At 43.6% G+C, this 14,996-nt stretch overlaps 1 protein-coding gene across 1 annotated transcript in view; it reads right to left on the bottom strand.

Moving 5' to 3' along the window:
• Positions 1–274: 274 nt before the first annotated feature.
• Elp1 (elongator complex protein 1) overlaps positions 275–14,996 on the bottom strand; it is a 49,478-nt gene continuing 34,756 nt past the window's right edge. Inside the window, exons 30-37 of the mRNA XM_032903819.1 lie at positions 12,792–12,854; positions 12,208–12,268; positions 9,759–9,872; positions 9,147–9,258; positions 8,409–8,536; positions 7,477–7,631; positions 5,759–5,834; positions 275–2,559 (exon numbers count right to left, since the gene is read on the bottom strand). Coding sequence (XP_032759710.1) covers positions 2,492–2,559; positions 5,759–5,834; positions 7,477–7,631; positions 8,409–8,536; positions 9,147–9,258; positions 9,759–9,872; positions 12,208–12,268; positions 12,792–12,854 — 777 coding nt within the window. The 3' untranslated portion in view covers positions 275–2,491. The remainder of the gene's footprint in view (positions 2,560–5,758; positions 5,835–7,476; positions 7,632–8,408; positions 8,537–9,146; positions 9,259–9,758; positions 9,873–12,207; positions 12,269–12,791; positions 12,855–14,996) is intronic.

Below are 14,996 nucleotides of genomic sequence, written 5' to 3'. Positions count from 1 at the left end.
GAGCCACCACACAGCACCCGCAGCCTCTTGAACCTGTCATCTAGTTGGAGTAAACCCATCATAGGGTGAGTCGAAACGCAGAGCTCCCTGAAGTATAATATATTGTCTCCTCTTTTTCTATTTTGTGAAAAATTTAACATACCCAGAAAAGTTGAATTATATAACATGCTTAGGTAAGTTTTCTTAAATTACAATTTTGAGTGCATCTATATATTGAGGGCCAAACAGCATTTTCTTTTAGTTTACACATAGTAATGAAAGCCTGACTCTGGTATTAAAACCATACAAGAGATTCTAACTGTACTCAAGGATTATCCATGAAACTCTTGTTGGGGAAGGATATTACTTTACTAGTGATACACTCATAACAAATTCTCCATGTTCGAGTAATTCTCAATCCCAAGTAAAGTTAAAAAGACATGAAAATAGAAGAGGGGATTCTTGGGAAGAAAAAGGATTTCAGCAGAAGAAAGGGAAATGAGAACAAATCAAATACATTATGTGAAAATATGAAATTGTCGAAGAATAATTTTTAAAATCTCTCATTAAAATAAGCTGGTCAATTTCTAGACTTGACAAAAGAGAGAAAGTACTTTCATTCTTCCAAAGATTTTTGGAAACAGAACGAAAGACAGGTTAGTTACTGTCTTAGGGTTTCACTGCTGTGAAGAGACACCATGACCACGGCAACTCACATTTCATTGGGGCTGGCTTACAGTCTCAGAGATTTAGTCTATTACTGTCATGGCAGGAAAACTGCAGCCTGCAGGCAGACACAGTGCTGGACAAGGCAAGAATCTACACTGGGTGGAGCTTGAGTATAGAAGACCTCAAAGCACACCTCCACAGTGACACACTTCCTCCAGCAAGGCCTCATCTACACCAACAAGGCCACACCTAATAGTGCCACTCTCCATGGGCCTAGGGTTCAAACACATGAGTCTTATGTATACCTACTCAAACCACCACATTCCACAACTGGCACCCCCTAGGCTTGCAGCCATAATAACAATGCAAAATGCATTTAGTCCAACTTCAAAAGTCCCCATAGACTAACACACTCTCAACAAAGTTTAAAAGTCCAAAGTTCAAAGTTTCTTCTGAGATTTATGCAATCTTATTTCTAATCCTCTGTAAAATCAAAATCAAAAGGCAAATCACACACTTCCATCATATAACAGCATAGGGTATATATTACAGTTCCAAAATTGAGGAGGGAGCACAGTAAGGAAATACTGATCTAAAGCAAGACCGAACCAGCTAGGCAAACTCCAAACTCTGCATCTCTACATCTGATCTTAAGACACCATACAAAAATCTAAATGAGTCTACCTGGACACAGACAAAATGCTTTAGTCAAAAGGCAGTGTCTGGGGAACAAAGGGTAACCTCCAACCCTGCTACCATGCATGCCTGCTGTCTACCCATCACTGAAGTCCACCCTACTGCTGACGATACTTTAGCAGAATATACTCATGCAATCGAACAGTCCCTGTAACAGTGCCAGCCAGAGGAGGCTGAGCCCAATTAAAGTTAGTAGCACATAACATGGTAGGATAACACATTTAATTAAAAAAAATTTTTTTTTTAAAGATTTTGTGTGTAGAGGAGTATTTTGCCTGCATGTGTTTATGTACCACATGTGCTCAGAGATCAAAAGGGGACATTAGATTTCCTAGAACTGGAGAAAACAGACGGTTGCGAGCTGTCGTGTGGGTGCTGGGAATCAAACCCAGGTCCTCTGCAAAAACGACAACTGCTCTTTACCACGGAGTCACCTCTCGGTGTACAAACACAGTTAGCCTTGAATTCTGCTCTGAGTTGGAGGAAAAGACACAGCTCTGCAATCACACCTTACTGGATGCTGGCCGCACTAACTGCCTGTGTACACACTGCATGCTGTTAACAACACACGACAACTGAGAAATGTGGTTTCACTTGTCTTCATTTTTTGAGGTAGAAGCCATGAAACATCATTCCCTATGAACAACAGGAACTGAGGATCAAATCAATGATGAGCTGTCCAAGGTTGTAACAGAAACCAGGCCTGGATCTGGGAATCCAGTTCATGAGATAAGATCCATGCATAAGATCCATGCTTTCAAACAGTACTAGTACAAGAACATCAGGCTGGGTTGTTTTGAGACAAGGCCTTGCTGTAGCCTACACTGGTCTGGAACTTCCGTCAGTCTTTCTGCCTCGGCCTCCTCGGTTGCTGGGGTTATAGACATGTCGCACTGTGACTGGCTGAACAGCAACTTTTACAAAGAATGTAACATGCTGGCTAAGACAAAGTTCTGACATAGTACCTAAGATGTATACACCAAAGAAAGGCCAGAGACTGGAGCTGGCTGGGGCCTGGAGCTCACTGCCGCTGCAGGCAGTTCAAAGGCGGACTATCCCACATCCCAGTTCTCCACAGTCAGGTCTCTGAGGAGCAAGAACCAGAAGCACAAATGGTCTTCCCAGCGATGCCTTCCTAACAGGGCAGTCACTCCAGCAGGCTCAGCTTCCACTGGCTTCTCTGGTCGATCTTCGGTGGCAAATAAGCCCAAGCATCTGAAAGTAAGAACGGAAGGCAAGTGATAATGGGCCTGCCACCCTGCAGCCTGGCAGGGCCAGAGCAAGCGCAGGCGTCAGGCATGCTCACCAGGTGATTCAGAGCACAGGAAGGTTGAGTAGGGAAGGTTACTGTTCAGTTTCTTGTTTTTTAATTCTTAGATGTGTTTTATGTACATGTTTTATCTGCATATATGTATTAGTACCATATACACACAGTACTCTTGGAGGCCAGAGATGGCACTGAACCCCAGAGAACTGTTTTAGATGGCTGTGAGCCACGATGGGTGATGTTAGGAGTCTCTTATATAACTATGAATCATACATAGGAAACACAGGCCTATATATGAAAAAGAGTATATATAAGAATGTTTTTCTCATTATTACTTGTTAGTAATTAAACTTATAGTGTTATGTTTGCATATGTATTATTAAATGATTTTAAAATATTTAACAATGTAAGAATAGTCCAACTTTAAATAATCCAATTTTAAAACATAATTTTGTATTTTACACAAACACATAAATTAAGAACTGACATATTTTAATCCCCCCAACCCCCCTTTTCTTCACAGGATCTTGCCATTCTATAGCCCAGGCCGTAAACTTAATCTTCCTGCTTCTCCTTCAGAGTACTGAGATGACAGGCCTGGGTCACCATACCTGGATCAAATTTGAATTTTATTCAATATATTTTGTAATCCACTCTTCTACTGACCATAACAGTTTATAATTACCCGTTTATCATTCCCCCAGCCATTTACCAGAAATGCAAAAACCCACCACCACCACCACCACCACCACCACCACCACCACCACCACCACCACCACCACCACCCACCCAAGCCAAGCCATGTACATAAAGCCCACCAGAAGCCTTGGCTATATAAAAATATCAGTACCAAAACTGGGATAAACAAGATCCATAATTTCATGGTGGCTAAAACTTGAAAGAGATTTTTATCTTTAAAAAAGCAAAGTTATAAAAAAATCTATTGTCTTTTAAAAATCACGGTATAATTGTATTTGATTTTAGACTTAGCCAAGAATAAATATATACTAGGTGTTAAATTTGGACGGGAGATGACAACCTGAACTGGCTGACAGAGGGGACGTGCTTTACATTCTCATGTCTAATTTCGTGGGATAGAAAGTTTCATTCAATAAAAATCTCTTGACGATTCTTCAGTGTGGCTTGAGCAGTCAAGTCCACATGAGCAGAGGTGCCCACGACTGTAACATCCAGCTCCGAGTCTAGCTCTTCCCCAGGATCACTTCAAGCTATGGCCAGGAGTCCTCATTTCTGTAGGGCCCACCACAGTCTGTCAGTCTCTGCAGCTGCATAGCACCGAGCAAGAAACAAGCACAGAGAATGACGTGCGGGCACTGCCAGTGCCTCTGTGAGCATATTCACACCACTGCCAGCTTGGGAAGGGCTACGGGGTATCGGCACTAATTTTGAGAGTGGTTTTTGCTAGCTACTTTTGAACTACAAGACGTTCTCTTTTCCTACCTGTTCGGATTTGGTAATATGCACTACCACCCCCACACACATGTATTTAAACAGTGGATCCAAGCTGGTGGCAGTGTTTTGGGAGGCTGTAGGACCTTTTGGCCATGGGGCACAGCTGGCAGGTACAGGAGCTGAGGTGAAGTGGGGTTCGTGGTTTGAACCTGATCTCTCTGGTTCCTTGTTGGTGCCATGCTACAATAAGCTGCCGCCCAATCCTGCCAGCACAGTAGCAAGCTGCTCCTACAAACATGCCCTTCCTGTTGTGATAGGTTACTCTTTCAGTGATAAGAAATGAAATTAAGTATCACCCAGCCTTGGAACCATGGGACACTGACATTATAGACTCAGACAAGGAACCCTCATACGATACAGTGTTTACAGAGAGAAGCAGACGTGCTCTTTAATCATGGTAAGCCATTAGGAAAGGGAAAACTGACGCTGTCCTGAAGGTCCTAATCAGGCTGGCAGTAAAAATGGGCAACAAAACAGCAAAATGGCTTCAGGTCTAAGTTTTTTTTTTTTTTTTTTTTTTGGCTTCATAGTAAGTGTGTGAAAGTGTTGGCAAAGATGGCCTGCCGAATCTCAGAAGGAAGGGGACGAGACCACTGTTCCTGGGCAGGAGTGTGTTCAGATGAGGTGGACAACACAAGATGTTAGGGGCACATGCAAGGCCCACTCCAAATGTCATCAAAATGCTACTGCAGCACAGCTTTTACATGAAAAGCATTCCAGAGCACGGCCTATCACACTAGGGAGAGCCAGTAACAGCAACTGTAAAGGCCGTTAGTTCGCTTAGAGCTTATCATGGGCTTTCCAGAGCATTAAGAGGCTGCTATGGTGGAGTGTCCACCGGAAGTCCAAGTACTTAGGTGCCAAATACATGCTCACACATTTTAAGACAGCTTTCAAGATAAAGCCTTGATGGTTTCTAACTTGTAGGAGTATGTCAGGTAACTAAGAACCATCTCCTACAAGGGGAAAAAAACATTTTAGGCAGACTTAAATGGGAAAGGTAAAGAACTGATACTATTTAGATACGCCTTCAAATTCTACTATCGGTTGTAAGGTAATACAGATACCTAATGTTCTGAAGATGGGAAGGGTAATTGCAAGACCAAAATCACAACTCAGAAATCTCCCACATGCGTAGGTATGCACTATAGGCTCATGCTGCAGCTGTGATGCTGTGTGTGTGTATGGATAACTGTATGCAACTGTTTTTAAAAAAGCACAGTTTTCTTAAGAAAAGACATTAATTCAGACTGAAGCACAGGCATTATGAAAGGCGGAGTGAGAGAAATAACAGAGACAGATGGTAGCACATGCCCTAGACTGGGCACAGGCTTCTCTAGGGGTAGCTTAAAAATAAACAGATGTCATATTATGTTGTTCATGGTGGTGCATGTTCTTAATTGCGACATGTAGGAGGCAGAGGCAGGTGGATCTCTGTGAATTCAAGGCTAGCCTGGTCTACATAGTAAGCTCCAGGCTAGTCAGAGCTACATAGTAAGACCATGCCTCGAAAAATACAAACAGAAAAAGTCATATTGTATCCTTCCCTCCACCACCATTACAAGTAATAGAGCCACTTAAAGTGTGGCCTTGGAATTGAGAGGAATCCCTTCCATAGGCAAGCTCTCCAGCCCTGCACAGCACTGAGATAATGTGGAGAGAAGAGACACTAACCGAGAACAGGGACAGAAGTCTTCTGCTGCTGGTAAGAAGCCATGATACTATTCACAGTGGAACTGGGACCTAGGACCTAAGCAGAAACAGGTTATGTCAACGGAGATTACAATTCAGATGGCAGCAGACCAAACACCTCCACTAGCAGCACCTGAGCCTGCTGCTCTCCTTAGTTATGGTACTGACAAGATAATCCCAACATACTATCTTATCTTGTCTCATCTCAGATCTGTCTCCTGACTCCCAGAAACAAATAATAGAGGAGAGAGCACTACAATAATATCTGCCTGGCCTTTTCCAAATGAGCATAACCCACAGGGAGGGGAAAATCAAAAATCTAGGACACACAAAGGATTCATTCTACTCAAAGAGCTGTGGAAAATAATAATTTTTATATTAAAAGAATGTATGTGCCATCTTATGTCTGGAACATCAACCCTACATAGATTTCACTGGGTCCATGCCTGCTGTGAGCCTCTGGGAGATACCAGCTATAATGCCACGAGCATTTACAAGAGACTCATGGTACCCTGAACATGGCCCATTTCTACACTTGTTCCAAATGAAACAAATCCATACATGTTATCTACAAGATTTACAAAGTTGGTGCCTTAGAAGCTAATGTTCTCTGAGCAGAAGTGGAGAGACATTCTAAACTGTTGACTTCAAAACACTACAATGTTGAAGATGATCTATTTCTAAGCAATTCCCATTATAATAAATTCAAGCATCTGTAGCACCTGACTTTTAGCAGCCTTTTTTGCTGTGGTCCAGTCTCTTACCAAACCTTCAAAGCAAACAGAAGTATCCCCAGTAACCGAGGAAATCAAGACCCAAAATCCAACGTTTGTAGCCAATGAAATGGTTGCAACCTCCTGTCACTAAGTATCAAATTCAGCCCTCTGTCCACTGTCAGTGAAGGCAGGGCTGCACATGAAGCACACTTCTCTTCAGCTGATTCCCTAGTACACCCCACCAATAAGGGAAGAATGCAAAGTCGGAGGGAAAGTGACATGTTTGCTTGGAAGAGCTGTTCATTCCAGTTTCTATCCATCACTCACTTAGAACTAGCCTCCTCAGACTGTCACTCTCAAATCTCAGGTCCCACTTACCAGCACCCTCTCCAGAGGCTGCAGAAGGTGAGCCTCTGACCTGTCATCATTCCCAGCTCTGCCTTTCTGCCTTCCCTCTTTTCCCTGGTTCTCTTTTGCCTTTTTTTAGCCTCCCAGCACTTATTTAACCAAACAGGCATTAAACTCTGTGTGGGGATAACAGGTGGGACTTTCCTTACTGGACTCTAACAGACACACCAGCCTTCCTAATGGCTAATCGAAATTCTCAACAACTGACTTGAGGGTTCAGGTAGCCAGCCAAAGCACAGGGATGATAATACATGAGAATGCTTCATGGGCACAAAGCTCCTTGGTTCCCTTGTGACTTCAGATCTGGGAAGGAAAGGTCAACTCTAATCCTAGCTTCCCCTCCATATTCCATTGGCACTGAAGACTTTCAGATCACCCCTGAGACAGCTGCACTATGTGAAAGGAAAAAGAATAGCCTATTTCACCTTCGCATGAAACAGGTAAGCAGACTGCTAGCACAAGCATAAAGCTGAGGTAGTTTAACCCTGGCACTCTAAGAGGGTTCATTTGAAGCTGTGTCACATATCTACAACTGTGAGAAGGAAGAGAATGCACATGGTTTCCGAGGAAGCTTACAGGTGTGGCTGAACTCTGTTGGCCAGTGAGAGTCCAGATGTCTGGAAGTGCCGTCCCCATCAGCTGCAGAGTACTCTCAAAGGCCCTCTGTAACTCCCTTGCTTGCTCTTCGAACTCAAAGAGAAAGAGCACCTTTAAAATAGCGTGCACTTCATCTAGAGAAGAATGGAAAATGGTAAGTTGTGTCCCAGCTCTCCTGCCAACACCATACAGTAATCTCTTCCCCAAGTTGCCAGTGTTTAATAGCACCTTAAAGATGTACCCTCCCACACTTCCTCCTGACTGCTGAAGTAATCAGAAGGGAAGAGACCCAGTGGGAATGAGCAGAAAGCTATGTTGTGCAGACCCTGTCCCTGGCTTAAGCACTACTCCCTCACAGGGAGGCTTCTTCTCTAGGGATTGGGAAGGGCTGACTCAGGATTGTGTATGGAAACGAGCATTCCATACACAGGGCTTCTCAACCTCTTACTCTGCCGCCCTTTAATACAGTCCCTCATGCTGTGGTGACCCAACCATAAAATTATGTCATTGCTACTTCATAACTTTTAACTTTGCTACTGTTATGAATCATAATGTAAATATTTGTGCTTTCTGACAGTCTTAGGTGACCCCTGTGAAATGGTCATTGGACCCAAGAGGAGTTGTAACCCACAGATTGAGAATTGCTGCTATAACTGGAAAATAGTATCTTTAAAAAAAAATAAAATAAAATTCATTTTGTGGGTATCTTGGTGGAAATCAGAGAACGATGTGTGAAAGGTGTTTTTTCCTTCTACAATGTGAGTCCCAGAGACAGAACTCAGACTGTCAGGCACTTTAACGCTCTGAGACATTTCAATAGCCCCATATTCATCTTAACTATGTGCTATCTGTCTGTGGTACCTACTGCTACTTTCTGTGGTCAAGAATCATAGTGAACATTGAGACCTTACCTTTCAGCTTCTCAATGCTCTGTACCACCTCACTCAGCGCCTCCAGAAGTGCCAGGTCCTCCAGGGGGCTCCCTTCTTTGAGGCTATGCTTCTTCCGTTCTGCCTTGCGGCGGTTTTTAGATGACCTCCTGTCAGAAATTACAGACATTGAAAAGGAAGTCCCTCCTGAGTGGACTCTGATAAGCCCACTGTATCTACTGGCCACCACTCGCTAAGAAACCAGAGCATCTACAGATGGCAGTCATATCTTCAGAGACGTTAGCAATGAGGTGGTGAACCCACATATACGTAGTGGGGTCTGGAAAGAAACAAGGAAAGTCTGAAGAGTTGTTTTTCTCTTAAGTTGGGGGTAAAATGCAGGGTAAGATCAGGGTGGTGGCACAAGCCTTTATTCCAGCATTTAGGAGGCAGAGGCAGGTGTATTGCTGTGAGCTAGAGGCCAAGCTTGGTCTATAAAGCAAGTATCAGGTCAGCCAGGGTTGCAAATCAAGACCCTGTCTTAAAAAATAAAGGGCAAGGTAAAATGAGGTTCACCTGACAGCACACTGAACAATGGAGAAAAGAAAAAAACAACTCAAATTCCACAATACGACGTGAACTTTAAAAAGCAGCCTCATGATGAGTTGGGAAATCCTTGCACAGTATACATATCCTTCCACTCTCCACCCCTCCCCGCCCACGCCCACGCTCTCCTTGTAGAAAGCCAATCTGTTATTCTGTTGCTGCCTAGGTACATACGCAGATATCCTGGAGTTACTGTGGGAGTATCTGCCACTCATCTCGCTGCCACTCCTAATACTGCTGGTTTCCGAGAAGAGGTCCGTCTCTCGGCCACGGGCCACCTCGTGATCTAGAGAAGATGAACCAGACGCAGACATAAATGACTGTATACTCCATCAGCACATACTGGAGAATAGATGGATATTACATTAGTTTACCTTATTTACTCTTTTTCTTTTGGGGGAGTAGGTGGAAAGGGACTAGAAACTCATTTTAATGAAACACTGAAGACATCACTGGTCTGGCTGGATGGGGAAAGGAGGGCCTACTTGGTAGAGATCTGATTTCTGCCTGGCTCAGTATTGCCCCTCACTTTCTTACACATGTACTTCTTGGATCTGTCAACCTGGATTTCTGTCACAACGCTCTCCCCAAAAGTCAAGCACATGTCGGCACCGAAGTGTTGATGCCCTGCTTTTCTACTTCCAAAACCATGTGTCCAAACAAACCCTGTCTCTTTATAAAGTCACTGTCTCAGAAAACTGCCACAGGCGAGCAGCAGAGACACCACCAGTGGGGCTGGTCTTCCACACACCACAGTATCAGCGGATACTTTTTGGAGGCACTCACCCACATGCACCCGTGGTGCTTGGCTCTTGAGCTCTCGAACCACCTTCAAGCGGTTTTTATGGCGAATGAATGTGGCTGTCTGAGAGTCCAGAAAGTCCATGTAATTTTTTTGGGCTGAGAATGCAGAATGAAAAAGACCTTGAGCATGATTATTGAAGCAAAGAGATGAAATTTAAGTGAGTGGTGTGTGATGAAGCAAAGCTAAAATTCAGTAACAAAAGATGTATCCAGGCAAACCAACCAAGATGTTTTCATTCCTCCACTAAGGAGTTGGAGACCCAGATACCAGCTTTCATCAGTTCTGTTGGGAACCTGACAGTTGTGCCCACATATCCCCAGGGAAACCAGGAATGTTAAGCATTCAGGATTGTCTTTGCAGCTGGAAACTGGAGGTAATTAATAGCCTGGTGATCTGCATTATCTGTTGGGCCAGGCCATAGCAAGCTCCTACAACCAGGTCCAGAGGTAGCCAGTAATCTAATGACCCTTACATTACCTTCATAGCCAGTGGCTGCCCAACACCCCCACAACCAGACTGGAGACACATAATGTCTAAATGACCTTTATGTTATCTGTATGGCCAGAAGCTCCCCCCAAGCTGTCCCATGGGCTATCATGACTGTAGATGGCTAGTAGCCCAAATAACCTTTATACTATCTATACGATGGAGACCAGGTCAGACCCTCCCTTATGCCTGTAGGCTAATACAGGTAGCCCATCTCCAGACTCCATCTTCTTGGAAGAATGACATGTACCCTGAGTTCAGTTTTGATGTAATCACACTTCCTTGTGCATTGGAGTTTGTATTACACCAGAAAACTTTTCCCCCAAATTATATTGTGTTTAAATATACTGGCAATAAACCTCCTGGCATCAGACTTTCCAAGGTTTGATCAAAGTTGATGAGATCTGAACTGAGTAATTAAATTCTTGGCAATTGCTGTCTGCCTTGACACCTGCAAAGGCACCCTCACAATACCATGGCAGTATACTCTCTACCACTAAACTTACAAAATCAAATCGGTGAAGATTTGACACCAAATCTAAAATGAAAAGAGCAAACAAAGGAAAAGTGAAGGGAGCTTCTCCAAAGGCAGGATGGGGAGCCTAAATGCCTCTTCTGGAACACCCATGGATACGGCTGTGGGTGTGGAACAGAAGCGTCTAATGACTTCTGAGATCACTCTCCAGTGGACAAACAGCATTGGCAGAATACAAGAAAATACAAATAAATTATGCTCTCCAAAGGCAAAGATATGCAGAAGAATTATCAGCATTCCCAAGTTCTTTTTGTTTTTCTTTCTTTGGTTTTTCGAGACAGGGTCTCTCTGCATAGTCCTGGCTGCCCTGGAACTTGCTCTGTAGTCCAGGCTGTCCTAAAATTCAGAGATCTGCTTGCCTCAGCCACCCTGGTGCCGGGTTCTAAGATGTGCGTCACCAACACCTGACTCATTCCCAAGGTTTTGTCAGTGTTAGGAGCTGCATAGATGAGGGTACAGGGTCAGGGCGGATGCTTTCTTTACTCAGTCTAGGATGGCAAACTATACAAAAGTACCCACAAGTTTAATCAGAACCAGGAAGGGTGAGAACATGAGTACACAACAATGTGTTCACCAGGCCGCCCTGCTTAGAGGGCAGCACTAAAGCCAACACAGACTCCCTAAGACTCTGTTTGTGAAGCCGATGCTCTTTCCCAAGTTGCTCCTAGGCCCAAGACCAGACATTCTGCAGTGTCAGTTAACATTCTTCTCTTCTCTACAGTCACACACTGTATTTGGAAATATGTTTTAGCTTATCCTGAAAAATTTCAAGCCTACTCAAGAGTTGTAATAGCCCAAACACACATACATCCTTCAGCTAGATTTATCCATAAGTAACACTTACTGTATTTTTTACTTCCTGTCTCTCTATAAAAATGTTTATGATTATGTACACACACACAGACCCTGCAACTTCTGTAGAATCTGAAATTAAATTGCAGTTAGGCACTTATCTCTTAATAATAATAAAGGGATAAAAACAGGAACGCTACCCACTGATAAAATACTACTATCTAACATACTGCATATCCAAGCCTATTAACTATCCCAAACACAAAGACTCCCCAACCACCATCACTACCATGTAACCCATCTCAGTGCCAGTGCCCTACAGGTAGAGGCAGGCAAGGGACACTAGCAAGGGTTCTAGCAAGGGACACTAAAGCTGAAAGGGTCAGGTCTGCCATAAATCGAAACCCATGTATACAGAGACTTAACCATACTGCATCACAGCTTTCAAGATTCAAACATTGTCAATGTCATCATTTAACAGCTCACTATATCCTTAAAGACTCTGATGAAGTCAGCAGAATATATTAAAGTGCAGTAATACGGAGCCCTGCCCTATCTATCTCTTCTCCCTTTCTCCATAATTCCAAAAGGAAACACCACTTAAATGTAATCCTCACCTTCTAAAATGGAAGGCTTTACGCTGGTTTCTATAATATCCACTCTGTCATACTTGTATACCTAGGAGGGAAAAAAATGCAGCCTGTTAGGGCAGGAACACTTCTACCCAACAGAGAGTTAAGACAGAGACTATTAGAGAGGACCTGGACATTTGCCTGAGGAACAAGCTTCCTAAATTGAGTTCCAAAGCAAGTCAACTCATTTTAGCAAGAAACAGCAGTATGTTGCATATGAAGCCAATTCCAAGGGATAGATCTGTACTTGTTGTTGCTGTAGTTATTGTTATATTATTATTATTTTGTTTTTTCAAGACAGGATTTCTCTGTATAGTCCTGGCTGCCCTGGAACTCACTCTGTAGACCAGGTTGTCCTTAAAATCACAGAGATCTACCTGTTTCTGCCTAGAGTGTGCTACAATTAAAGGTGTGCACCGCCATCTCCTGGTTTTAAATGGCTTTATAGATACAGCTTGTCCTTAGGATTGGGAACCTAATCCTCTATTGTCTCTATTTAACCTCACTTACTTCACTAACTGACCGCTGCTGCCCTCTCCCAGCACAGGAGCTTTACAGAAACTTCTTACCAGCCTCAGAGCTTCTTCCCAAGCAGATCCTTCTAGCAGCAAGAGCACGGCTTCTTCATAATCCTGAAAAGGGAAGAACAAGGAAGGAGAGAACTAATGAACACAGCAGCGGCAGAAGCCACCACACAGAGCCCCTCTACCTTCCCAGGCAGCCCAGCCTGCAGTTCTCAGCATCTTGCCTGGCCCAGCATCTATTAGATATTAATCTCTCCATAAACACTGTTGTAAAAGACAAAGGGGGGATTTGATCTTCTGATGATCACAAGCATGTTTTTGTTACATCCTTGCATATCAAAGCCACAAGACAAGCTTATCAAAATGGTGTTTTGTTTCTTGTTGAATTATAGTTTTTCATATATTCTAAAATATTAAGCCATTATCAGATAAATGCTTTGAAAATATTTTCTTCTATTCTATAAGCTGTCTTTGTACATTCTTGATAATTCTTAGGTTCTATGATGTCCAGTGTATAGCAGTCCTCAACCTATTCATATGAACAGTCATTGCGGACTACCCAGATCGTACTAAGGATCTCTCTTAGTGTCCCTTCCTTTTACATACACTCATTCTATTGGTTCTGTTTCTCTTAAAAATCCTTATACAAGCAGTGGCAAATGTAAACTTCTTATAAGCCAGGTGTGGTGGTTTATGTCTGTAATCCCAGCATTTTGGAGTTAGAGGCAGGAGAATCAGGAAGTCAAGGCCAGCAACATAGGCCATACTGAGACCCTGTTTCAAGAAGACTGACTGAATGAATGTCTGAATAATGCCACTTTCCTCATAAGCTTGATCACCTTACTTTGCTCCCCTAGGACCTACAGTGGAAAGAGAGAAGCACCTCCTGAGAGCTGTTCTCTGATTGCCAAATAAGTGCACACCCATGTGCATTTGCTTGCATACGCATGAAAAAACAAACAAAACAAGAAAAGCCTTCTCATTCAGAAGGCCAAACTGGGCCTGATGATGGAGGTGCAACACTTTTAATCCCAGCACTCAGGAGGCAGAGGCAAGTGGATCTATGTGAGTTCCCAGGACAGCCAGGGCTGCACAGGTAAACCCTGTCTCAAAATAACAACAAAAACAAAAACGGCAAAACAAAACAAAAAGCCAAAACTGAGCACAGCAGCAATCCTTGGTGTCTACCCACTGTGTGCCTGTGTCCCAGCGGCCTGTGGTGTCTGCGCAGCCTTAATAAATCATTTTGTAATGGCTCAATGGGTTAAGAGTGCTGACTGCTCTTCCAGAGGTCCTGAGTTCAATTCCCAGCAACCACATGGTGGCTCACAACCATCTGTAGTGGGATTTGATGCCCTCTTCTGGTGTGTCTGAAGTCAGCAACAGTGTACTCACATACATAAAACAAATAAATCTTAAAAAAAAAAAAAATTAACATATAATCCATCATAACACTGGAAACCTCCAAGCTACCTTGGTTAAAAAGAAACATTTTTAATATACAGGAGGGTAATAAAAAGTAAGACAGTGCCCACTGCTTAGTGGGCTGTCTTCTCATTGTTGAATTTCAAACTGATACAAATGGCAGAGGTGCCTATTTAACATCAAAAGCAGACCTGTATGCCAGATGCCCCCTACAATCCTTGTCTCTGGCCGTTACAGGGTCCCCCCAGGCTGCCATACCCTGCCTCCTACCCTAAACTCTCCAGCCCAAGGGGCTGGGCTGCAGTTCCCTATATAATCCAACCACTTTGGCTACAGGTTCTCTTGGTACCTTCGGGGTTCTAGCTAATGCACCTGGTTCACCTCTCTTCCCTTCCCCACTTTCCTCACACAGCACAACTCACTGTCTGTCATGTCTACTCTGGCCTCTCCCAGATGTCCCTGCCCCTGGTTATGCTCTCCTACATATCTACAATAAACCTTTTCCCCCATCAGACCTAGGAGCAGTCGTGGCCTTTCCTTTCTTTTTATCATTCATTTGGGGCTAAAACTCATTATACAAAGAGAGTGGGTAACCAAAACAGGATTATACAGGGGAGAGCAGCCAGGCATCCTGGGCTGGAGAGTTTAGGGTAGGAGGCAGGGTATGCCAGCCAGGAGGACCCTGTAACAGGTAGGGACTGAGGGATCGCAGGAAGAACCTGACTCCTCAGCCACTTGTCCTGGTTTGAAACCTAAGGCCCTGGCTCACTACTTCTTTGCCAGAGTTAACACAGGAAGCTGCGTTTGCTTTCTACTGAATCAGAC

The sequence above is a fragment of the Rattus rattus genome, chromosome 1 (assembly GCF_011064425.1).
Source record: "Rattus rattus isolate New Zealand chromosome 1, Rrattus_CSIRO_v1, whole genome shotgun sequence".
In the NCBI taxonomy this organism is placed as follows: Eukaryota; Metazoa; Chordata; class Mammalia; order Rodentia; family Muridae; genus Rattus; species Rattus rattus.
This window is presented reverse-complemented; position numbering and strand designations above follow the sequence as displayed.